This window comes from Hordeum vulgare, chromosome 2H, assembly GCF_904849725.1.
Source record: "Hordeum vulgare subsp. vulgare chromosome 2H, MorexV3_pseudomolecules_assembly, whole genome shotgun sequence".
Classification (NCBI taxonomy): Eukaryota; Viridiplantae; Streptophyta; class Magnoliopsida; order Poales; family Poaceae; genus Hordeum; species Hordeum vulgare.
Window position 1 is genome coordinate 630,559,205 of NC_058519.1, and position 27,610 is coordinate 630,586,814.

At 40.9% G+C, this 27,610-nt stretch overlaps 1 protein-coding gene across 2 annotated transcripts; it reads right to left on the minus strand.

Annotated features, from left to right (window-relative positions):
- Positions 1-16,822: 16,822 nt before the first annotated feature.
- LOC123430994 lies at positions 16,823-18,392 on the minus strand. Of its 2 annotated transcripts, none has more exons than XM_045114818.1 (2): positions 17,172-18,392; positions 16,823-17,140 (listed from the first exon to the last, which is right to left on the minus strand). In XM_045114818.1, the coding sequence occupies exons 1-2, from the start codon at positions 17,759-17,761 to the stop codon at positions 17,134-17,136; spliced, it is 597 nt and encodes a 198-aa protein (XP_044970753.1). In that variant the 5' UTR covers positions 17,762-18,392; the 3' UTR covers positions 16,823-17,133. The 2 variants fall into 2 exon arrangements, with proteins under 2 accessions (XP_044970753.1, XP_044970754.1); XM_045114819.1 differs by having other exon boundaries at positions 16,823-17,137; positions 17,169-18,392.
- Between the last annotated feature and the right edge of the window lie 9,218 nt (positions 18,393-27,610).

Sequence of the window (27,610 nt, forward strand, 5' to 3'; positions counted from 1 at the left end):
GATTCTTGTGCGGTGGTCGTCAATAGTACTACGTACGTATTCGTATGTACCATGCGACGTCGACGGCCGGCGGCTATAATTGTGGCGGCAACCGGCCCCAGCACAACGATAGGAAATATTCGTGTGGGCCGTTGATTGCCCTTATTACTGCGAACGAGCGGTCTAGTTAGCCGTTGAACAAACTTCTTTGTATTTAGTCGCCGCCCGGATAGAAATATCTGGCACAGCCTTCAGGTAAATATGCCTTTTATATTTTTATGTGTTCTCATTTTTAGAATTTTTTGATATGTTTTTTTAGCACAGAATTATCTTTTTTTTTTTGCTTTAAAAGGGGACTTTTTCAAGAAATTATGGTTCGGTTACAATCAACCCTCAGTCTACTAGCTAGAAAATTTGGCAGTCTACTAGCTAGAAAATTTGGGCTATGATTAACCCAACTATCAGTACCCTCAAGCGTACAGAATCGCTGAGCGGAAAGGTCAGCTGGTAGATTAATCTCCCTACCTAGCTATATGCCGAACCACAAACGAGGAAAAGCTAAGTGTGAGATCCTTCAATTCACTCAAGATAAGCGCTGCAATCAGAATTGCGGCACGAATTTTATAGGTTGACAAGCTCCAAACAATCAACCTCCATTATCACATGTGAGTAGCAATGTAGTTGTGCAAAAACATCACCCCTTTCCGGAGGGCAAGTAGCTCAACGACAAAAGGATCAAAGATACCCGACATCGGCTTACTCCATGTTTCAAGGAAAGCTAGATGAGACCGAGTAACACCACCAGCTCATCCAGTCCAGGAGTCAGGGAAGATTGAGCCATCTATGTTGATGGTGATCCAGCCCGCCTCAGGCGGCCGCCAGCTTTGAGCGGCTGACACCATGCGCTTCTTCGGGATCTCTAGGATGGCGAGTGTTTGATGTACCCATCTGATGGCCCACACCGGATCGTAGCCATCTCGATCGTTGGTCCATCCGTTTCACGAAGACCATATTGCATGCATTGTAGTAATACTCTTGCATCGTGTCATATGTAAACATTGGATCCAACAAGATGTCGTGAGCCCAAGTTTGTGGATGTTGTCCCAGAAGGTGAAGATCAAACCTCTCCTTCGCTGTCATCCAGAATGCTTTTGCATTTACACATTCTACTAATGTGTGCATCAAATTTTCCTTCGTAGTTTCGCATACACCACTAGTAGAAACAGGGCTTTAGTTCTGACCGAATCAGAGCATTAGTCTCGGTCTTGTTACGGACCAGGACTAACGTGAGCATCGGTCCCGGTCGAGCAGCTAGGAAGCCGACCAGGCCTCGGCATCCATCAGTGCCGGTTCGACTGGGACCTTTAGTCCCAGTTCCAGACACCAACGGGGACTAACGGGCCTCGCTCCTCGCGCAACCCCTTTAGTCCTTGTTTGTGTCTCCAATCGGGACTACAGGTCTGCCTTCGGTCCCGGGTTTATACACCAACCGGGGCTAATAATATGCCTATATATATATATCCTCGCCCATGTGCCCCTCTCCTTTGTTTTTTGGTCGTAGAAGGTGTGGGAGGTGTGTGTGCTGCTCTGTTATGCCTTTCTATATGTACATGAGGTGTTCGATGAAATGCCCGATTCACACTTAAGCTTTCTCCTCTGCTCTTCCTCCAAGCTCGACCTCCAAGCTCCATTTTCCTCAAAATTTGTCTAGATTTGGCGGTGCACCAACTATCCAACTGTTCTAAAAGGTTAGCAACTTCATCCTTTCATCTCTAACTTCTAGTTTAGCTCTTTCATATGATGTAGAAGTAGAGTGGTTTGTGGGTTTTATTTGTATGATTGAGATAGCTACTTGTATGATTTTCTTACTTGTATTATTGTTTTGTTATTATATAGTGTCATGGTTTTGGTATCGGCCCCCGTCGGCTCTCGTCCGGTCTATGATTCAGATGTGGTAAATTATCTTTTATAACTATTTGTTTCATTTAGTGTTTATGGCAATTATGCCGACCAAATAGACATATATAGATGTCTTTATGTAGGAGGTATGTGAACCGAAAATTCCAACTAACCCTCTTGTCGATATGTTAAATTTAGTTGAACAAGAAAACAATTATTTGACAGAAAAATTGAAAATAATTTAAGAAGAGAAGATGAAATTGGAGTTGCATGTTGCCGATGTCGTAGATCTACACAAGATCCAGATGGATGCAATGCGCTTGAAGATTAAAAAGATTAGAAAATATATCATTGATAAAGAGGTTTGGTATCATTATGTTGTTGGATCAATTGTTACCTTAGTTGCGATTTTGATCGCATTTGTTGTTGCATTTAAATATTTTACATAGTTTTATGTTGTCTTATGTAAACTATGTATGAACTTTATGTATTTATTTTTGCAGTAATAACTATTGTACTTCGGTTTTAATGTGATGATGAACTTGTATTAATTTGGTCATTTCTCTATTCGTGATGTTCTGTAATGGTGGCCCTGTATATCAATGAACACAAGATTATTCTATGTTCCAAACACCCGGAGCAGTCTGACGATTGGATTGTACATGAACATATGGGGACTTTCGACGGTTGGTTGCAAACATATCTCATGAGTATGAACACTGTTGGAGATGACCAGTACTTGTTGGCACTAAGAGGAACACGAGTTCGCCTGCTTGGTTGCTCCAAGTAAATTAGGCCTGAGAGAGAAGTTAAGCGCTAGAGGTGTTTTCATGTCAGTCAAGTTGATAGGCAACGTGAAAAGCATGTTCTCTTATCGCAAATTTAGGAAAGGGTTAAAAGGGGAAGTTCATCATATGTTGAGGACCGAGAAATCAAAGAATCCTATGAGCATAGTCTATTGGTTTGGCATATCTTATGAACATGGAGGCACCTTTATATTATCTTAAATCAGGAGTACAAACCCACATCATGAGTATGTTGGCTTATACCCAAAGGGCTTTAGATACCGAAATAAATATTTTGACAAACCGGAGGGAATCTTTGTAAGAGTTCGGGTATACATGTGTTTTGGCATTTTGGCATTTGAAACATCATCTTAGAATAATTATTTATTAGGTTTTGGGGATTAGAAAATGGGTAGGTCAGAGGCTTGGAGCACCAGTTGGAGATCTTTATAGAGCACCACAGTAGCCGAGATTGGGTGTCACTAAGAGGACACAGGTTCGCCTACTCGGTTGCTCCTAGTAAATTAGGCCTGAGAGAGAAGTTAAGCACTCGACAATAAGAGAGAAACGTTGTATGGCATATAGTTGGAGCTACTCTGTGGTTTCTCTACTCGGAAGACCCCTTAATAAAGCAGAAGCATTGGAGATGATAAGAGAGAAATGTTGTATGACATAAGAGAGGCATCTTTATATTATCTTACATCAGGAGTACAAACCCACATGATGAGTATGTTGGGTTATACCCAAAGGGCTTTAGATTCTAGAAGAAAGATTTTGACAATCCGGAGGGAATCTTTGTAAGAAATAGGGTATATATGTGTTTGGGCATTTTAGCATTTGAAACATGATTTTATACTAATTATTTATTAAGTCTTGGGGACTATAAAATGGGTAGGTCGGAGGTTTGGAGCACCAGTTGGAGATCTTTATAGAGCAGCAGAGTAGCTGAGAGAGGGGCGACGATAAGAGGAACACGGGTTCGCTTGCTCGGTTGCTCCCAGTAAATTAGGCTTGAGAGAGAAGTTAAGGCGCTCGGTGATAAGAGAGAAATGTTCTATCACATAAAGTTGGAGCTACTGTGTGGTTTCTCTGATCGGAGGACCCCTTATAGAGCAGAAGCATCGGAGATGATAAGAGGGAAACGTTGTATGACATAAGAGAGGCACCTTTATATTATCTTACATTAGGGGTACAAACCCACATCATGAGTATGTTGGGTTATACCCAAAGGGCTTTAGATTCCGGAAGAAAGATTTTGACAACATTGATCACCTTGTGTCATATTATCAAAAACCTATTGACAAAGCACCACCTGATGCTAGCCCTTCAATGCGAAATGGTGCGGCAATGGTACCTATGAAAAATAACTTGATAGAACTATTTTTCACTCTCTTATGAAAAATAATTTGATAGAACTATTTTTCACTCTCTCATGAAAATCTATATAATCAAACATTGCATTCATCTTAGCATTCAGTCTAGCAGGCATTCTAGCAATCAAAATACAATCAATGAATAAAGCAATAAAGAAAATAATAAGGTTATTAGGTGAACAAAAAATATATTATAATATTCTACAATAGCAAAAACAATCAACTAGAAAGCTTTTAGAAAACTTTTTTTATGACCAAAATAATATTAACTTAAAATTATATAAAATTTATCCAACTAAAATTTTCATAAAATATGTTTTTCTTAAAAACTTTAATATAAAAAAGAATTAAATGAAAACTAGGCATGTATGCATATGCTTAAAAGAAAACTAAGACTAAAATAAAATATCCTAAAATGGTATAAAACCAAAAATAGGAAAAGGGATTTAGTCCCGATCAGAGCCACCAATCGGGACTAAAGGTCTAGCTTTAGTCCCGGTCCAAGCCATAAACCGGGACTAAAGGTCTCGGTTTCGCCCTTCGGACTGCTGAAATTTAAGAAAAAGGCTTGTTGGGAAACAACCCAATATTTACCCTTTCTGTTTTTGAGTGTTCACATGATTAAGCTACTGTGTTAATTATGTTTTATAGCTTTTATTTCAATAAAGTGCCAAGTAAAGCCTTTGGGATAGTGTGGATACTTGCTTGTTTGAATCTGTGCAAAAACAAAAACTTTTGCGTCCAGCGCAAAATTTCTATGATTTTACTGGTGCGTCAAAAAATTCTGAAATTTTTACACAGTTTTGTTATGCAAATTTTCTACATTTTCCTAATTATTTTCAAAAATTAGAGTCAGGTAAGTATGCTTTTCATGCAAATCTTGACAAACTGTTCTGTTTTTGACATATTTTGTTTTGCATGCATAGTTTGCTTGCTTTAGTGTCTGCATAACTTATATTTGTGATATAAATTACGGGAATGATATATTACAGTAGTAATTATGTTAGAACAAGTATTAATCTTGTCTTGACAGTACCTAAGTGAATGATCTATATTTATCATACGAACCCATCTCACGAAGTTTCGTTATGTTTTGTGTGATTGAAGTTTTCAAGTTTTGAGTGAGATGCCAATATGAGGAGAATAAGGAGCAGAAATAACCTAATCTTGGAGATTCCCAAGTAACCCCAAGGTTATATCCAAGGAAGACTCGAGTGTCTAAGCTTGGGGATGCCCCAGAAGGCATCCCCTATTTCATCTCCAACATTATCGGTATATCTTACTTGAAGTTGTATTTTTATTCATCACATGATATGTGTTTTGCTTGGAGCATCATTTCATTTTGTTGTTCTCTGTTAGTTGTTATTTATAATCTTGTTTTAAATAAAAAGTTCCAAGAATGGCCTTTAGAATGCTTGAATTGCATGTATGATGTGTGTTGTACAAAAATAGAAACTTTTGTTGTTGTATTTGAATTATCATATTTTACCGGAACGCGGAAAGTTTCCAAAAAATTTACGCAGTACTTTCATACAAATTGTCTACCATTTCCAAAATTTTCAAAAAAATACAGATACATAAGTACACTTTTTAAATACATTTGTACAGAATTTTCTATTTGGAGAGATTGCTGTCATAGTTTTGTTATCTACTTATCCTATAGTTCTCAAAGCTTATATTGGTAGATATAAATTGTGGAAATGATAATATACAGTACCTAATGTTTGAACATTATTATGAAACTTGTCTTGGGATTACATGAAGTGCTGATTTACTTTTATGTGTACTAACTTATCTCACGAGTTCTTTTCAAGTTTTGTGTGGAGGAAGTTTTTGAGACTTAGGTGAAACCATGATATGAGAGGAATTAAAAAGAGACAAAAGCTCAAGCTTCGGGATGCCCAAGGCACCCCAAGTAAATATTCCAAGAAGTCTCTAGCATATAAGCTTGGGGATGCTACGCATCTCACCTTTGTTCATCAACAACTATCGGTTAGCCTGTGTTGAGCCTAAATTTTTATTTGTCCACATGATATGTTCTATTCTTGGAGTGTATTTTGTTTTATTTGCTGTTTGAAATAAAATATCAGATCTGAAAATCTTTATTGAGAGAGAGTCCTCACATAGCTACTTGATTGTTTAACTACTCTTTGATCTTCACTTATATCTTTTGAGAGTAGTTTGATTGTTTGCTTTTGTGCTTCACTTATATCCTGTGAGTAAATCGTTGAATGAACTGAATACCATCAAGTTGAAATTCTATGTTCATGTCATGCCTAGTAGTACCTTCACATTGGTTTATAAAGTGAAATCTTTTGAAGCTTGACAATCATAATATTGGCCATACAAGCAATTCATGAATGATTGATATAAGGAAGAGAACTTTCACATATAAATATATTATCTTGGACGTCTTCTCTGATTGTGAATACCCATTAATTATTTTTAAACTTGAGCAAATTAGTTGAAGTTGTGCAAGGAAGACAACGTAATGAGTTATGGTTGTGTATATTTGCATAGAAGTTATATTGTTATGGATCCTCCAACATGTGGTGTTTGCTTAGGATCTTTTGCTAGCCAAAAATTCGTACGAAGTAGAGATACTACTTGTGTATGTAAAAACCATTAAGCCCAGTTTCTTTCCATGGTGTCAACCATACCTACCTATGCATTGAATAAGATCCTTCAAGTAAGTTGTCATTTGTGCAAAAAAGGCAATAAAAATTGCTTCTAAATATCATTTCCTGTAAGAGAAAATTGAGCGTTGTACGAACTTGTGATGGCAAAGTAATAAAAGCGACAGATTGCATAATAAAGGTTGCTATTATAAAGGGCAATATAACATGACGTCTGTTTGCATTAAGGGATTGTGCATACAAAATCAAAGAGCGCATGACAACCTCTGTTTTTCTGTTGTTGATGCTAATGCCAAAATGGAGATGATTGCAGCCACTATGTATGTACGAGAGGAAGCTGGTGCATCGAGTCATGAAGCTAGCTTAAGACATGCACATAAGTGCACCGGAAGCACGACCAGCTTGATGATGGTTGTTTGTCAGTGTGCAACAGTCATGCCATGTGGCCACGTCGAAGATACGACAACATGGCAGTCGGATCAGCTACAGGACCATAGCCCAAGCGTGCCTGCTGCATCGCTGCATGGTATGCAAGGAGGAGGGGGCCCAATAAGGTGCACTCCACCTAGGACCCTTGCCACCGATTCAGGAGGGCTAGCTAGACGTGGCGAGCTTCCACTTCAAGGTAGCTCGTTCAGTGGAGGCTATGGAAAGATTGTGTGTGCCATTTTTCCATGCACGGTCAATGCAACACAAAGAGACATGAACGACGAGGTAATGCTAGTGCCTGTGGAGGAAGATAAGCCAAGTATACCTACAACCGATCGTCTACGTCCGGTGATCGACATATATGTGGAGAATATTGTTCGGAGATTGGCCCGGTAAAGATGAAGAAGAGTGGATGATGGTGTCTACCAAACGCCAAGGAACTTTTGGATTTTGACGATGCGAATATGAAGTGTCGACGTCATGCTATGAAAGAAGAGTTGGATTTGATCCACGACAACAAGGCACGGGAGCTTGTGGATCTTCTCAACTATGTAAAAGCCATAGATCTCAAGTGAAAATTTAAGATAAAAAAAGATGCCGAAGGGAATTGTGTTAAGCACAAAGCAAGATAGTGGCCAAAGGATACATGCAAGAGAAAGGTGTAGACTTCAAAGAAATGTTTGTTCCCGTTGCACGGATGGAATTAGTGAGATTACTCATCTCTCTCGCGGCTCAAGGATCACGGAAGATACAGCACATGGATGTAAAATCCACGTTTTTGAACATTGAAATAGAAGGAGATGTGTATGTAAATCAACCACTGAGCTTCATCAAAGAGGGAGAAGAAAACAAGGTATTGCAGCTACACAAAGTCTTGTATGGGCGACGGCAAGACCTTCGGGCATGGAACATCAAACTTGATCGGACTTTGATTTCTCTTGGATTTGAGAAAGCCCCACTAAAGCATGCATATATTAATAGTACAATTTGCATAGTTCAGACAATACAATTTTCATATATATCCTAGTACAATTGAGGGACAAAGTGACATGCGTTTTCTTAGATAAGTGTCGAGGACGGCTGCAGAATGGAGTGTTGAAAACACTCGGATTATCTCCGAGTCATTTGCTGCACAAGTGAACACTTGAAATAGGCCAGGCAATTAGTTGACACCAAATGCATTTGATGAGCTGGGAAGGCAATTTAAGATGATAACTAGGCTTGACTACACATATTCGCAATTGAAACACAAATGGACAGCCTTAAAAGTGATTTCAACTTTTTCAAGAAACTCAAGTTTCGGGAGATGGCAGCCGGATGGGACAATGTGAACAATACCGTATCACAAGATATCGAGTGCTGAAAAATGCTCAAATTATGAATTATTTGGCTGTTATATTGCATATTTTAATTTATTCAGACCACTTTATTTACTAAGAATGTGTTTCCCTTTTTGTATTATAGTACATTAAAGGTTGTGGCCAGTTCAAGAATAAAGGAGTTGCTAATTAGGAAAACTTGTGGATTGTGTTTAGAGATATCGCAAGTGATGGGTCTAAACATTGGAATCCATCTTCTGGCATACCTCCCCTCTGTAGTGCGGCATTGAAATCCACTATCAATGCTAATTATATTGAAGATCTTGATTTGGATGATACCGGAGAATAGGCATCTTGGGCAACACCTAGTTCATCTAAAGTGAGGCTTGGGATCATCATTCCAGAGAATAACAAGAAACTCAAGACCGAAGAAGCGTCTACGCAAGTTACAAGAACTGGTGTCTTTGTCGAGGCTCCTCACTCATCATTCAACTATTTCCTACAGCAAGATGAGGCAAACCATGTCAACTCGGTCATGAATGAAGCGAGTGCTTGTGGTGCAACAACTGGTGTCGATGAGTTCTTCATGGATACCGAGTAGTTCATGAATAGGGCGCAAAGGGAGATGTTTCTTTACATGCATGTGAGTCCCGAAAGGGTTGGTTGTGCAAGAAGTATGAATTGAAGCATGGTAACTAGTTGATATGCATGCCTACTTGATACATTTTCACCTATTTATGTATCCTATGCTATCAAAACCAATTGTGGCTTTTATGTTGAACATGGTGCTTCAGTGATGGGAACTCATTGATATCTTTTCAAACATTGTGAACCTAGTGTTATCTCTCTATTTATGCATTATGTATCCAATTGGTGCTAATTTTTGATACACTTGTTGGTGGTTGTTTATATGCAGATGTCATCGGATAGTGAAAGTGATGATGACTCTATTTATGAAAGAAAGAAAGTTATGGTTTTCTACTATCTACATGATATGGACAAGCGTTGTTCGAGTGTGTCATCCATAGTCGCGAAGTATTGTAAAAGTTGTGTCATGAAGGCCGAGCCTAGGGCATCTAGATTGATTGCTTTTGAAAGGTTGCGAGAGATGATTGGAACACCCGAAGAGACTTACACAATGTTTAGGATGAGTGCAAATGTTTTCTTTGATCTTCCTGACAAGTTGGTGGCAGAGTATGGCCTCAAATAACCATGATTTGTTACCACTTATGAGTGTCTTGCTATTTTTCTTGTGGGCCTTGAGGGGTGTGAATCAAATAGGCGAACCCAAAACCGTTACAAACATGGAGCACATATAGTGCATTGTAAGTCATGAGGTTCTACAATGTGTGGTCAGTATGTCATATCACTAAATTAGGCTTCAAGACCCAAACTTTCACTCATGCATGATAGGATTAATCGTGACAAAATGGATTATCCTCACCTCAAAGATTGCATTGGTGCAATAGATGGGACATATATTAGGGCTTCTATTCCAGAAGGACCTTCAAAAATAAGGTATATTGGAAGACTGGTGCGACAACTCAGATGGTAGTACGCGACTTTGATATGCATTTCTCCTACACTTCAATTGGGCAATCGGATTATATGCATGATACAAGTGCGCTATTCCATGCAATTGAAAATGGCAATGCTACATTCCCACATCCTCCCAAGGGTTAGTATTTCTTGTTATTGCAACTTATGTAACATATCCCCAACTCAGAATCATGTTTGTTGTTACTTTCTATAGGCAAGTATTACCTTGTGGACGCCAGATATCCTAACAGGGATGGCTACCTAGCACCGTACAAATGAGACTCTGTCAGATCCCAGAATTTGAGAGACGTGCACCTCCAACTACTCCTGTAGAGAAGTTCAACTCGATCCGCTCCTCCAAGTGCAATACCATAGAGAGAGACTTTGGTGTGTGGAAGATGAAATGGCAAATCTTGCTTAAGATGCCGAATTACTCGATTAACACACAAACAATGATTCTTGCGGCTACCATGACACTATACAACTACGTCTGTCTCCATGGCAAAGGGGATCTCCACTTTCTTTGGTGGAGAGAGATCCAGGTTATATTCCAACTATTCCAGAGAGATACAAGAAGTATGTTATTCCTCCAAATGCATCACATGTTTCAACACTGGCGAAAAGTGGTCCTGCCATGGATTTATTTAGACTTGAACTAGCTACCACCATTGCTCTTAGTTGGTGAAGTAATCATGTTCCTGTCTTTAGATGTGTGACCATTTTGGTTGGCAAACTTATATGCAAATATGACACAGCATGTTCATGAAGCTTTTGTTGTACGACACATGAAAAAACTTTATTCATTCATCTTTATTATAACTTGTCATAACAGGGAATATTACTAGTCTTTTGGAAACTACATTTGTGCTATACTTTGAACACTACAGTACTACAAATAGCACTATGTATAGCTCTGTGTACAACCACAAAATCGCAGGAAAATTGTTGCTCTAAAAGAAGATCAAAATCAGCCCAGCCATCATTTCTCTATCTCTGTATAGCCTGTGGGCTGCACGTACTTTGCCCTCGCATTGCACTAATTCCAGCCGACCCAAGCTGGAATGAGCGAGCCTGCAGTCCCCATCATCTCGGCAGGAAGCGTGCTGTAGCGAGAAGCCAGCGTACGAGAAGCTCTACTGCTACCGAACGAAATCCCAACACCAGGTCAAGTGAGAACTGAGAAGCCAAGCTTAGAAGCTGAATCTAACAAGTTTTTGAGAAGTTGTAAAACATCTTTCTATGTTGGGCTTCGGGCCAACTGCGGCATCGACTATCTTGCGGGCCTGGGCGACGGTTAATAATCCGCGTTTAGCTGCAATAGGTCCAGTTCAATCAGTTTTCGTCCCGTTAGGTCCCTGGCTTTTATTATTTATAGAGAATATGTTAAACATGCTTATACTATAAATTTGCAACCCTAACTCAATCAAAATAATTTGTATGTAATTTGATCAAAAAATGCCTAATTTCCAACCTTGTAATTATTAGTTCCTGCTAACTACTTCAAAATTTAGTTTAGGGCATATAATTTAATTAACCTAATTAATTTGTGGTGTGTTTTCGAAAATGCTAACACAATATAACTTGTATATAACTGTTACGTATATGAAATATGTTATGAGGGCCTATATGGATCGGAGGGAGTATAAATGATCAATCTCAATGGGCACATAGGAGTAATAAAGAAAGGAGAGAATAAAGGGCATGATCACTAGGGATAGAAAAAAAGAACAAGGATTCCAAAAAATGAAGGAGAGAATAACAAAAAAAAAATTGGTATTAATATCAAGGGTGTGGCAGGCATGCAATGCAATAATTAAAAAGAAATAATATCAAGGAATGTGGGGGGGGGCACGTGCGTTACTATGCAGTGCGTGACCGTTATTTTCAATCGAATAAGTGCGTCGAGTTGTATGTAACGAACTAGGATCTTTTCGCTCGATCATGTGTAGACAGTTTTTTGTTAGTCTTTAAGCGTATGCAAAGATGAGCTAAAACATATTTAACATAATCCTTTTATTGAAATTTTTCTCATCCAAACATTGCTTCAACTTATAAATAATGCATTGGTATGAAAAATAAAAAATTAGGCTCTTTAAGATCAAAATCGTCATACAAAAACCGTATGAGAATCATTAAATGTATATTATGCTTTTTAAAAGTTGTACTGATATGAATTTCTGCTATACCTCAGTGTGCATCTCTCTGCCTGACCGGACACAATTCAGATGTTGTTAGGCCGTGCTGACGATGGACATGTCAATTTTCTCTTCGGTGACAATTTACGGGCATATGTGCTAGTATTATGTAAACAAAGTACAACATGTCAGGCCAAACAAACAGAGAAACTACATGAACGACATGGTTACTTACTTTGACTAGGACGTCTGGACTCTTGGTTTTGTTTCCATGGTGCCGGGCTTTGTGTTGTCCTTGGCTAGCTTGTTCACCGTGCTTTATTCGAAATCTGGCCGCGTTGGATTGTGCTGGCGCTCAAGCTCTGTGCGAGGTTCGGTGCTGGAGCCTTGGCTTGCATTGCATTGCATCTAGGACTAGGAGTAGTTCCGACGGAAGTGGAACTGGCTGAGTCCGTGTCTCTTCACAATAAACTTGACTCGCTTGTCGTCGTTGCCTACCCGGATTCCAAACATATATAGGCCTACAATTACCCCGCGCACACGTAGAGATCGAGTATCCGGCCGCGCGAGTTTCCGTCCCGATCGTATCTGCGTACGCGCGAAAGACAGATCGAGCAGAGAATTATTCGTCGACAAGTCCTTGAGCCAGACCCCTCCGGCCTCGATCAGCAATGGTGAAGCTGGACCCCCTGACCGCGCACGACGTCGTCCGCGACCTGCAGGGGAACCCGGCCATGATCGTGCTCTTCGCAGTGGCGGTCGTCGCGATGGCGGCCATCGCCGCGTTCGGGTGCGCCAAGGGGGCCAAGAAGAAGCCGCCCCAGAAGAGCGTCAGCGGCACCATCTACTACCACGGCGGATCTGGCTGCAGGACGTCGACACCTCCCACTCCGGCCAAGCCTGCGCATGCCTCCAGCGCTGCGAAGAGTGTGACGACAACAGGGTCGTCCAGCGGCACCACAACGGACGACCTCGCCGCCGGCGCAGCAGCTGGGATGCTGGCGAGCATGGTCGTCAGCTCGGCCGCCGCGTGCGGAGGAGGAGGAGGAGGAGGGTGTGGGGGCGGTGGCGGTGGCTGCGGAGGCGGAGGAGGGTGCGGTGGCGGTGGCGGTGGCGGTGGCGGTGGCGGAGGCTGCGGTGGCTGTTGACGTGATCGTGTTTGCTCGTTGCTAGGAGTAGTAGGTGAAGAGAGTAGAAAGGAATTTTAAGTGCCCCTATGGCACTGAACTCAGGCCCCAATACCTCCTCGTTATCATCCCTAGGTCTAAAAGAATCCTTATTCATATCAAGGGACCGGACGACCATAGGTGTTTTAGATGGATATGATTTATCCATGTTAAATTTTTTCAAATTTTTCTGAATATAAGCGGGTTGACAAACGAGTATTCTTGAGGGAAAATACTCAAGTTGTAAACCTAAGCAGAATTTGGTTTTTCCCAAATCTTTCATCTCAAACTCCGTTATTAAATTATTGCGTGCTACAGATATATCTGTTGCGTTGCCAATGATGTTGAGATCATCAACATATACTGAGATGATGCAAAATCCATTTGAGGATTTCTTTATAAATACGCATGGGCAATCATTGTTATTCGAGTATCTTTTAGTGAGAAGGAACTCACTAAGTCGGTTATACCATATTTTTCCCGACTGTTTCAAGCCATAGAGTGACTTTTGTAGTTTTACACAATACATGTTGCGATTTATATTAGGATTCGGAATTTTAAGTCCATCAGGGACTTTCATATAAATTTCTGCATCAAGTGACCCATATAGATAAGCGGTCACTACATCCATTAACTGCATTGATAGATTCATTTGTACCGCCATAGATATTAAATATCGAAATGTAATTCCACTCATTACAGGAGAATATGTATCGTCGTAGTCGATATCGGGTCTCTGCGTAAACCCTTGAGTAACTAGTCTCGCTTTATATCTCACCACCTCATTGTTTTCGTTCCTTTTTCGAACAAAAACCCATTTAGCTCCCACAGGGAAGACTCTATGAGGAGTAGGCATTATTTTAGAAAATACCTCTCTTTTGTTAAGCGAGTGTAATTATGCCTCAATTGCTTCCTTCCATTTAGGCCAATCTCTTGAGGCACTCTTTCATAGATTTTGGCTCTGGATCCAGTTGAAGGGTTTCAGCAATTTTCGAGGAGAAATCTGTGTCGACAACTGTAGTGCTTCTATTGTATGTTTTTCCTGAATCAATATAATTTATGGATATTTCATTAATTTCTTCAGGCACCGTGTGATTTCCCGTAACAACGGAGTCTGATTGTTTCGATATCCCAACATTATAATTTGTGTGCACATTTATGTTGGGTTCTAGATGTTGAACATCTATTTGGTGTTGATTTGCATTTACTGTCATAGATTTTGATTTTCTATGTTTTCGCGGAGGCTTTAGAGAAGCCTTTTCCCCTGTGACCAGATTTCTCCCCCTTTTATTTGTAATTGGGAGTTGAGTAGTTTTATTTGGTACCTCTACTCGTTCTGGTGCGTTCACGGCGGGGATATAAGATTTAGTGACACCTTTGTGATCAGTAAATGCGTCTGGCAGGTTATTTGCAAAGTGTTGCAAATCTATAATTTTCTGAACTTCAGATTCAGATTCTTTTGTACGTGGATCTAAGGACCGAATGCCTGTAACATTCCAATCTATTTCCTGGCATTCTTTGTGGTTTGTTTCTCACCCTAATGCCGGGAAATGGTCCTCATCAAAAATTAAGTCAGCGTACCGGGCTGTGAACAGGTCCCCTGTTAGGGGTTCTAAATATTTTATAATTGACGGAGAATTATATCCCACATAGATTCCTAGTTTTCTATGAGGGCCCATAGATGTACGCTGCGGTGGTGATATCGGTACGTATACAGCGCAACCGAATTTTCGCAGATGGGAAATACTTGGCTGATTGCCACGTACTATTTGAAATGGGGAAGTTTCATGATATGCAGTTGGTCTGACTTGCATCAGATCTGCGGCGTGTAAAACTGCATGTCCCCAACAAGAGGTTGGTAAATTGCAATTCTGTAATAGTGGTCTAGCAATTAATTTTACTCTTTTGGTTAAAGATTCTGCCATTCCATTTTGAGTATGAACATAAGGTACGGAATGTTCTAGATGGAAGCCATACAATAATCATTAAATGCGCGTGAACTAAATTCAGCAGCATTATCCATCCTTATTGTTTTTATCCCGTATTCAGGATGATTTGCTCTCAATTTGATAATTTGAGCAATTAATTTGGCAAAGGCATGGTTACGTGTGGATAATAGACACACATATGACCATCTAGTAGATGCATCGATTAGCACCATGAAGTACCTAAATGGTCCAGATAGAGGTTGTATTGGACCACATATATCTCAATGAATTCTTTGAAGAAAATTAAGTGACTCATTTTTAATTTTAAGATAAGATGGCTTAATAATCAATTTCCCGGTAGCACACGCGGTGCATACAAAATCTGATGATTTGGGAAATCTTTTAATTGATAAATTATGACCAACATAATTACTTATAATTTTTTTCGTCATACCTATTCCGGGATGACCAAGGCGATCATGCCAAGTCTTGAATTTATCAAGATTTTGAAAAATTATTTTGTACGCAACATAAGGTACGGGTTTTATGTATGTAAAGTATAATCCGTATGAAAATGATGGGAATTTTTCAAGAGTTTGTTCCGCATATCCGTTGCTTTTTGTTAAAAGCAAAAATTCTTTGTTATCCACCTCTATTGTTTTTAGATGGAAATTGTTAGATCGGATATCTTTGAAACTTATAATGGTACGTGTAGATTCAGGATACAAGAGTGCATTCTGAATTACGATGGTAGTATCCATAGGGAGTGTGAATGTGGCTCTTCCTGAACCAATAATTGCTTTGTTACTTCCTGTTATGGTCATAACATTTTCCTTTCTCTTAGTAAGAGTTTGGAAATATTTTGCTTCCCTTAGAATCGTGTTATTGGTAGCACTATCCACTAGACATAACTCTTCTTCCATCGGATTGTTCCCGTTAAAATTCTATAGATAGAAAGAGAATATTTTAGAATAAATTTACTTCTTATTCATATATTCATCAAATTACATACATAATATATCAAATATTCATTTTTTAAATCAGGATGGAGGTGGTGCCTTATGTAGTGCAATGCTGCATACTTTGCCATTTGAGGTATTTCTGGAGCATTTTCGGGGGGTGCGGCAATGCAAGGACCAAGGCTACGTCCACTTAAGAATATTTTCATATCCATGACCCATGATAGATAGTTACTTCTATCTATTTGTAGTTCTTGGAATTCTTTCTTATTGATGTCAGCCATATTTTCTGCATGTATGAGCATGCATTTGATTAATTTTACTTGGTAGTAAACTTTATTTTGGTAAACAACAAATATGTTCTAGAGGAACATTTATAATTTGTAAGCCATATATGAGAGAATTATCGAATTTTGATATATTTGGAAGAGCACTTATGGAGGCATAAAGAAAATACCTCTGAGTAATAGGCAAACTGTAATATACAGTAGAGATGTCATTACTGTGTGATTGCATAAATATAATTCAAAATAATCTCATATTTTATTTGGCATTTATCTCATATTTAAAATAAAAAAAATTGCAAGAAAATTATATTTCAAATGCAAAAGTAAAATTGTTGTATCAAATAACATGTTATAATATACTAAAAGCAAATTTATTAACAACATGTCATTTTACAAATTTGAAATTTTAATATACATAAGGTCTAGAACATATATTTACAATACCATACATGGTTATGCAGACTAAAGGACAAACTAGAATCCTAAACATATATAACACACTTAAATACAATTTGCATGTACGTCTATTTAGTACTCCACATTAGCACAATAAAGAAACAACCAGCCGTGTCTTGTTTATCCTGTTTGGCCCATGGCTGTTTGTCGGCACCGCTTAAGCCTGGGAACTAGCTAGAATAAGGGAACGACCCCAAATCACATACTTCCTCTCCTCCAAATCGCACTCAGTCCTAGCCATGCTTACAGCGGCGCTCCGGGCCAGCTCTCAGTTGCGGAGCAGCCCCTCCGCAGAGGAGGAGGGGAGTTGGAGGGCGGCCTCGTCAAGGCGAAGATCCGCGATGCGGCCAGTGAGGCCGAGTGCTTCAGGTGACCAGGTGCCGGCGCGGATTCCTGCGGGGCGGACAGCCATGGCGGATGCGAAGCGGCGCAGTAGCACACGAGCTTCCGGCGAGGGCGTCGGGAGGGCCGACGGCGGCGCTGCTTCCTGGTGCTCCTCCTCCTCCACTTCCAGCGCTGGGAGGTTGAGGTCGGGGAGCGTCGCGACAGCAAGCGTCGGTGCAGTAGCCTCGATCTCCTCCGTCTTCACCTTTGGCAGGAGGTTGATGACGAGCCGGGGCTTGAGTGCGTCCAGAGGGACTGCAGCCGGCGACGAGGAGAACTCCGGCAGTGGATCGTAGCCTGGCGGGTTGAAGTGCTCCGGGTCCTCGTCAGATGGCGTCGGGGACGGGAGTCTCGACCCGTACCCGTAGGCTGGGCAAGAGTACATCAGCAGAGGCGGAGGCGGTGCCGCGAGTTCCTCGTCGGTGAAGGAGCGATCTGGGTCATCAACGAGCCATCCGGCGCTTGGTCCGGCAAGCATCCATTCCATAGGTGCGCACACTGGCGGAGAAGGCGGCAGTTGAGTGGTGATGTTGGAGGCAGAGGCCTCATCGATGCCAACCTCTGCAGCAACTTCCGGCACTGCAGCAACCACGCTACCACTCGGCGATGCACATGGTGGAAGTGCTGGCGATGGGTATGGCGGCGGCGGAGGCCACCACCCGGTCCATATCGACGGCGAGGAACACGGTATGGTGCCCCACGGTGACGGAGGCCACCGTTCCTATTCGGGCGACGCTGATAGCGGCGGCCGAAGGGCCGCCGGCGACGAGCGACGGCCAGACCGAAGGTCCGACGAGGAAAGCGAAAAACACGGTGCTCCCTGGCCACAAACCTGGCAAAAGCAAAAGCAAGGTCCGACAGAGAATCCATCTCTTCTCACCTTTCTTCTCTCCTGTAGCCTACTCTTCTTTAGAGCGATGCGTGCATGATAACGTGAAGAGAGTAGAAAGGAATGAAGTGAATGAGTTGTCGTATTGATTTGATGCCTGGGCTTTTATATTGCCTGAACAGGCGCTTACAACGTCGGTTACAATGATATCACGACTGTTCTATTAGTCGTGGTGTCTCTTGGATGGACACAGCGTTTGGACAACGCCAGATTTAGTAACTGCCTAGTTAGCCTACGTCTACCGACTACATGCTAACTGCTGTTAACTGCTACTAACTGCTAATTGGCTTCTAACAGTAGGTAGTGGTCACGCAGGCATTCGGTTTATTGACCCTGGATATTTTCTAGTTTCCACGTCTAGTTTTTCCGTTATGTGACTACTTATATCGTAGAAAGAGAAGTATGTTTTTGTCCCTCCACTTACCCAAAAGTATAGAATTGCCCCCTTACTTTTTTTTGGTATACATTTTGATTCTTCAATTCTCAAGGGCCAGATAAGTTTAATCCAAAACCAAATTTTGAACATGTTAACCGGGATTTGACCATGTTGACCAGATTTGACTGAGGAACAATAAATTTTAAAAATGGCAAATAAATTAAAAAAAGCTGAAATTTTATGGCAGCCAACATGCTTGGGTATGCTAGGTGCATGAAAATTTGTGTGGTGTTTCGACATTTGAGGAGCTTGTGGCAAATAAAACAAATGCTCACAAAAAAATCAATTATTTTTTGCTAGAGATCCTCGAATGTTATTTCACCACAAAAATTTACACACACCTAGGGTGCCCAAGCATGTTAGTTATCAAAAAATTTCAGTTTTTTTAATTTTTGTTTGCTATTTCTTTCAAATTAACTATTCATCAATCAGCCATGGTCAAATCCAGTCAACTATGGTCAAACCCTGGTTAACGTGTTCAACATCTGGTTTTGGATCAAACTTATCCGGTTTTGAGATTTGAAGGACCAAATGTATACTATAAAATCTTGAAGAACCAAGTCTATACTTTTGAAAATCTTGAGGGACAAAAACATACTTTTCTCTTTTTACAAAACACCCTTATAATCACTTATCAGGGAACAATGTGTGTGTTGTCATGTTTTCTTTCCAAGTAATCTAAATCCAAAATCCACAATTGTGAACAAATTTTGAAACTATGAACATTTTTCAAATTGTGAACAAATTTGAATGGTTTTAGGAAACTAAAAACAAACAAAAAACGTAAAGAAATTGGAAAACTTGAAAATAAAGAAAATATGAACTTCAAAAGAAAACATGAAAAACGAAAAAAGAAACAGAAAAAAGGAAAAAAGAAATGAAACGGAAAAACGAGAACAGGGAAAATAAAAAAAAATAAAAAATAAAACAGCTAAACCGAAAAAAAACCCGGCTCCCTCGCTATGGGGGAGTGGTCTGGCCAATTCGCTCGCTCGGGGGATCGCTTGTGCGAAAGCTAGACATTTTACCTAGTAAGCGTCAAATAGGATTTTCCCTCCTATGTGGTGCCTTCAGCGCACCCGTAGCGCCTCTTTTCGTGTGCCGGCCCATGTAAAATGTGGTTGGCCATTAAAAAACCGAACAAAGTTCACAGAATTTCAAAAATTTTGGGATTGCAATTTTTTTTTAATGATTATGAAATAAAGTTCACGGTCTTGTTAAAACATGTTCATGTATTTTTAAAAAGTTCAAAGAATTTGAAAAAAACATTGATTTAAAAAAATCATCAATTTTTTAATTCTGTTCATTGATTTTGAAAAAGTTCATAAAATTTAAGATATGTTCACCAATTTTAGAAAAAAAATCATTGATTTTCAAAAAAGTTCACGATTTCCAAAAGGTTCATCGATTTGAAAAAAAATCACAGACTAAAACAGATACAAGATCACTAGATGGGCCGGCCCATCGTGGAAGTGCCACAGACACCGATTAGCAAAATTTGCCTATAACCGACACCTGTGACGCTAAATAGGATATTCCTGTCTTTGGTACTCCCCCCACCCCCACCCATCAACCAACTGGTGTTCAAAAAAAAACTAACTGGTGTTCATGAATTTAAAATGAATTGAAAAGGTTCACGAATCTGTAAAAAATTCATGAAAGGAAAAATGGGAAAAGGGAAAAAGAAAAACGAAAACAAAAAGAAAAATATGCAAATAAAAATAAAAAACATCGAACAGAAAGAAAAATAAGTGGGGGAAGAAATGGGCGGGCAGCCAGTTAGTCCGGAATTTGTAAATGTGACCCTAGTTAACCTCAATGAACTACATGTGTTACTTTCTCTTTCATGTGCAAAATTTCTTTAAACTATTAATTACTTGCCTTTTCAGTTGTATATATGATTTTCCTCCTCAAGTTGTCATTATAGTTTATGCCACAAAGTTTCAGTTGGATGTGGAATAAGGTGTTGTTGACCATGTTGCCATATTCTCGGCTGCATAATATGATAATTACTTAGTACTCCTTTCGTAAACTAATATAAAAGCATTTAGAACACTATTTTAGTAATCTAAACGCTCTTATATTAGTTTACAGAGGGAGTACTTGATGGTGTGAGAATGTATGTGATGCAATGAATCTTGTGGGCACCATTCCCGATTTATATGTTTAAAAACCTTGAGATTTTTTTAAAACAATAGTGTATAGAAAAACATACACACAATATTGTACAAATTTCCAAACCTAGATTCAGAACACAGCACGGGAAACCAAAATAAAAAATTTAGTGTCTGAGGAGCTGATAGCCAAACTAGTAAACCCGTTCGTAATTAGATGCTATTCATATAGATTTATCTTTTATTTATTTAAATGGGTTTCAAATTAATTGAAAATTTTACAGCATAGTAGATAAATAGCTTATTTATATCCTAATTTGTTTTTATATTTTCTTCTTTGAAGTTTCCAAGTATAAAAGTTGAGGCTGGATGCAGGACAAGCCCCGCTGCATCAGATACCTTCTTTTCATGATGTACTTAGTGTGTTATCCTATATTATTTGTTCGGTCTATTGAGAACTTCATGGTTGTTGATTTGGTTGTGTAAAGTCTGAACCTATCCTATTACTTCCTCCGTAAACTAATATAAAAGTATTTAGACTACTTTAATGTCCTAAAATGCTTTTATATTAGTTTACAGAGGAAGTACTAAATAAGCCTGTTGGGACAGCACTTCCGCGAAACCATGAAACAGAAATGCACGACGAGGCTAAATATTTTTTTAGTGTTTTCTTGCATAAAATGTGGTGCATTTGTTCTACAATTTCATCTAAACACGGCTCACTGAATGAGGTAAAGTCATTCAAAATTGCTACCGCTAACCAGCTGTCTATATAATGATGAAGACAATTATAGAATAAAATAAGGCTGCGTTCGGCAACCCTCCACTCCTCTATCATAGAGCGGAGCTGGCGGAGCATCAGTTTAGCTGCTCCACAAATTACAACAGGATGTCGCTCCGCTCCGGGATAGAGTTATGGAGCGAAGGGAGTCCGAATAGGCTTTAAGTATCATTAGTTTTTGTCTAGAAATCCTATTGGATGGGTGCAATCCTCCATCTAAATATTTGAACACACCTACGAATTCGAACTAATATGCAATTTCAGACCATTTGAACTTCATTCTCAATCTTTAATTCTTTCATCAAGCCAGACGGGCGCGGTAGGGCATGCCTTCATTTTTAGTAGTCTATTGCTGGTGTAGGCTTTTGCATCACCCGTCAATCGCTCTGTAGAATGACTCATTCAGTACCTACGAGTATCGAAAGTTGAAGTACTACCTCCGTTACTGTTTAAAAGGCGTGCTTGAAAATTCTCTAGAATTTACAGCTCAAAAATGGCATTCACACTATACATGCAGATTGGAGTGGTACAAAAGAGTACTAATTAGCTAATAGAAGTAAATGCAATGCGCTCTAAAACTTATCTATTGTAGAAACACACGTAAATTTAACCGTGTCTTCTAAACTGTGACGGAGGAAGTATTATTGTTTGTTTGTTATGATAGCTTACCAGGCTCGCCGTATAGTAAGTTTAAGCATTGTTGACGTGTAAATCAACTCAGCTGCCATTTTAGATAGTTTACTACAGTTCATGTGATGTCTGGGTTGATTTACATGCTTAGATAATTTTGGAATGAAATAAATAAGATGTGGATGTGGGTACCCTTTTTTTAGTGTTTTCTTGCATAAAATGTGGATGAGTGTACATTCAAAATTGGTTTTCTGACTTCCCTAATCGGAGTAGTCGTCTAGTAGCAGGCCCGTCGTTGGAGGTGGCCAAGATGGGCAACCGTACAGGGTTCCCAAAATTTTTGAACCTTTAAATTACTAGGTATTAGTACTTAGTAGTATAGATATAAGAGTCAATCAGTCAGTGGTAATAAAACCTGACACGAAAAGTTACTTTAGTGCCAAAACTTACTACATACATTGAACTAGTATTACAACTTGATTTCGAGATACATATACAATACAAATTACATTTCCATACAAATAAAGTGCTGACTAGGCACGCCATATGGCATGGGGGCACGCTAGGAGCCACTGAATGACAAAGATCGGACATGCGGCACGCTATTTTGTAAAAACTCCTCAAATATTGTTTTTTATAAAATAAAACTTGGTCCCAGCAATATAAATACAAATTTGGACACAAGGGTCTACTTATCGGCGACTTACAAATATTTATAAAATAATGCAGAGGTTGGGTTTAAAACCGCCTACAAATATTTATAAAAACAATGCAATGACTGAGTTTGGAACCACTCACTTGAAGTCACTAACTACGCGCGGCTAACGACCCAAACACCAATAAATTCATATTACGTTTAGACATGTAGGATACATATACATTCACATATAAGTGACTTGCAGTCTGTGCAGCCCATTTTGCATTGCTTTTTGTAAAAATTGGTCGAATATATGTAAATTATAATCAAGTGTTAAAATAATTATGTACTAATTTAAAATTTATCCAGATAATAAAATATTAATGTAGTATATAAAATTGTTCAGTTTTAAGATTTTTCTAAACATTTTAATGAATTATTATGTAAGTTTTGGAAATGTTGACATTTTAAAAAAGTACTCATGTAGTATATGAGTATACCTCTGGCCATTCCCCATTCCTGGTCGTCGGCGCTGAAGGCCGCTGCTGGCGGGGCGGGGGAGATGTGTTCGCTCGCGCTGATGTCTTCCTGGAGAGGCCGGGAGGGACGAAGGCAGGGGGATTTCAAGACGGCCGCCGGCCAATGAGGCGGGCACCTTCTGCGCCGACGAGCCCAGCCGCCCAGCCGAAGTTGCCCCTCTTCCATCTTCTCTGCCCTGGATAGAACGAAGAAAGGAGCGCGGACGGAATTCTAAATATGCAGGGGTTAATTTGCAAAGTTGAAACGTTTTTCAAGATCGACTTATGTAGGGATGGCGCGTTGAATACCTAAAACCCTAGGGGCTTTTCTGCAAAAACGTCACGACGGACGACAGAAGCAGTAGCTGTTTTATTATTAGGGAAAGAATAGCATAAAACTACTACTGTAAACAGGCTAGGGTTTAAAAAACTATAGCTTTGGTGGTTGTCTGTTTAAAAGAAACTCAAAATGCTCCTCGTTAGCGATCTAAACCGTTTTCTGATAGGTTAGACCCATTCCTAAACATTCCGTCTGTTTGACTATTTTGTTTGACCGTTAACTTACATTTAGGATCCACACGTAAGCTCCACCACCACACCATACCACTTGTCGCATGCCAAGCCAGGGCCAACCGCGGGAAGGGGCGCCGCACGGAGGAGCAACCGTCGGGCAGGGACTCGGGCCGCCGCGAACCGCGTGCCATGGCCAGGGGGAATTCAGGCAGCTACGCCCAGGGGCACGGACCTCGGGCCGCCGTGCGGAGGAGCAGCCATCGGGCAGGGACTCGGGCCGCCGCGCGGAGGAGCAGCCGTCGTGTAGGGACTTGGGCCGCCACACGGAGGAGCACCCGTCGTGCAGGGACTCGGGCCACCGCGAACCGCGTGCCATGGCCAGGGGGGTCTCGGGCAGCTACGCCCAGAGGCAGGGACTCGGGCAGCCGCGCCCTGGAGAAGCTCGCCGGGGGAGGAAGCGGCAGCCAACAAACCTTGGTTAGCTCACAACTTAGCTAATTATCCTCCAAAATGACATAATAAGCTTAAAATTGCATAAAAACCTTGGTTAACTCATGAATATTATATTCTTAGCTTGTTTTCCTCTAAAATGACATAATTAGCCCATATAGCTCCAAAAAGACATAATTAACATATTTGTGTTGATCGGGTGGATTTACATGTGACAGTTGTCTCGTCGTTGTGAGGTCTACTGTGCGAAGACCTCCCCGTGCGTTGTACGAGCTCCGCCCCTCCATTCGTGGGCAGTACAAATGTCATCTCCTCCTCGCCCCTTCATTTACTCTGGGTCGATTTTCGAATGAAACTTGCTAGATTTAGGTAATTAAATTAATTTATCAGTACGCGTGACCAGTATGCGTCCCCCGTTCGAAAGGGTTACAGTTATAAATATGCATGCATTTGCTTATATTTATAATCATGATTCTTTCGAATTGTCCAACGTTATCCATGGATAGCCCGAGTATGTGTAGATTGGGTTCGTTTTCCCATATGCTTTGTTCCGGATCTGATGCATAATTTCGTCAGTGCCTCCCTGTCGTTCTCCGCATACACATCCTCTCTGTTTATTGCGGAGACGTGTATCAGGAGAACAGCGGGGAGGTGCTGCCGAAATTTTGCGTTGGACCGGAGCAGAGCATGGGGAACGAACTCAATCTACACATACCCGAGTGGGATTAGGACCTACCTTTACCTATTAACGTGTAGGTTGCATGCACGTAATAAAAATGGTGAACTTGATTTACTGATGAATATATATGCTAAATTATATATAAATATATTTCTTGTATCTTTAGTAGCTAGGAAAGATGAGTGATCGCGCGTGGATGTATACCGGTCACCCTAGTCAGAAAGAGATGACGAAAGAATGGTTTCTAAAAACCAAGGAATTTGTGAAAGCCGCATTTGCAAATGGACAGGAAAGAAATTATTGCCCCTGTCCGGATGCGACAACTATAAAAAGACGACATAGGCTGTAATGATTAAACACCTGCAGAGGAGGGTTTTTAAGACTGATTATACGGTGTGGACATTTCATGGTGAGTCTATACAACGCACCAGAGCTGAGGTGGTCCGTGGTCGCACTGACGAGCATGGTACCGGGATCGAAGACATGGTGCAAGACTTTGATGATGCTCGGGATTCGGAAGATGAGATGGAGGAATCTGCAAAGGCCTTCTATGAAATGTTGGAGTCTTCAAAACGTCCTCTCGATGAGCACACTGAGCTTTGTCAGCTGGATGCAATTGCACAAGTAATGGCTCTGAAGGCTCAATTCAACTTGGGAAGAGAATGCTACGACGCGATGATGGCACTATTTGGACGCTTCCTACCCAAAGGCCTGTTGGAAATATGCCCTAGAGGCAGTAAGAAATTAGTTATTATTATATTTCTTTGTTCATGATAATCGTTTATTATCCATGCTATAATTGTATTGATTGGAAACACAGTGCATGTGTGGATACATCGACAAAACACTGTCCCTAGTAAGCCTCTAGTTGACTAGCTCGTTGATCAAAGATGGTCAAGGTTTCCTGACCATAGGCAAGTGTTGTCACTTGATAACGGGATCACATCATTAGTAGAATCATGTGATGGACTAGACCCAAACTAATAGACGTAGCATGTTGATCGTGTCATTTTGTTGCTACTGTTTTCTGCGTGTCAAGTATTTGTTCCTATGACCATGAGATCATATGACTCACTGACACCGGAGGAATGCTTTGTGTGTATCAAATGTCGCAACGTAACTGGGTGACTATAAAGATGCTCTATAGGTATCTCCGAAGGTGTTCGTTGAGTTAGTATGGATCGAGACTAGGATTTGTCACTCCGTGTGACGGAGAGGTATCTCGGGGCCCACTCGGTAATACAACATCACACACAAGCCTTGCAAGCAATGTGACTTAGTGTAAGTTACGGGATCTTGTATTACGGAACGAGTAAAGAGACTTGCCGGTAAACGAGATTGAAATAGGTATGCGGATACTAACGATCGAATCTCGGGCAAGTAACATACCGAAGGACAAAGGGAATGACATACGGGATTATATGAATCCTTGACACTGAGGTTCAAACGATAAGTTCTTCGTAGAATATGTAGGATCCAATATGGGCATCCAGGTCCCGCTATTGGATATTGACCGAGGAGTCTCTCGGGTCATGTCTACATAGTTCTCGAACCCGCAGGGTCTGCACACTTAAGGTTCGACGTTGTTTTATGCGTATTTGAGTTATATGGTTGGTTACCGAATGTTGTTCGGAGTCCCGGATGAGATCACGGACGTCACGAGGGTTTCCAGAATGGTCCGGAAATGAAGATTGATATATAGGATGACTTCATTTGGTTACGGGAAGGTTTTCGGGCATTACCGGTAATGTACCGGGAATGACGAATGGGTTCCGGATCTTCACCGGGAAGGGGGACCACCCATCCGAGAGGGCCCAAGGACCTTGGGGGTGGCGCACCAAGTAGGTGGGGTCAGCCCAAGGCGGTCTTGCACAAGAGATAAATAAAAACCAAAAGAAGAGAAAGAGAAAAAAAAAGGGAAAGGTGGGAAGGAAGAAAAGTACTCCTCCTTTCAATCCTAGTTGGACTAGGATTGGAGGAGGACTCCAACTCCTCCTTGGTGGCGCAGCCCTTGGGACTCCTTGAGCCTCAAGGCAAGACTCCCCTCCCCTCCTCCTATATATATGGAGCTATTAGGGCTGATTTGAGACAACTTTTCCAAGGTAGCCCGACCACATACCTCCACGGTTTGACCTCTAGATCGCGTTTCTGTGGAGCTCGGGCAGAGCCCTGCTGAGATTAGAGCACCACCAACCTCCGGAGCACCGTCACGCTGCCAGAGAACTCATCTACCTCTCCGTCTCTCTTGCTGGATCAAGAAGGTCAAGATCATCGTCGAGTTGTACGTGTGCTGAACGCGGAGGTGCCATCCGTTCGGCACTAGATCGTGGGACGGATCGCGGACGGTTCGTGGGACGGTTCGCAGGGCGGATCGAGGGACGTGAGGACGTTCCACTACATCAACCGCGTTCACTAACGCTTCTGCTGTGCGATCTACAAGGGTACGCAGATCGGAAATCCCCTCTCGTAGATGGACATCACCATGATAGGTCTTCGTGCGTATAGGAAATTTGTTGTTTCCCATGCGAGGTTCCCCAACAAGGCCATGTCATGCCTGCAAACCTGTACGAGTCGGACAAAATACTTCGTGTACTTAAGATGTCCTATGAGAAGATAGATGCATGTGAGAAAGGATCTGTCTTATTTAGGAAGGAGTATGCACACTTGGACTATTATCCCAATTGCGAAT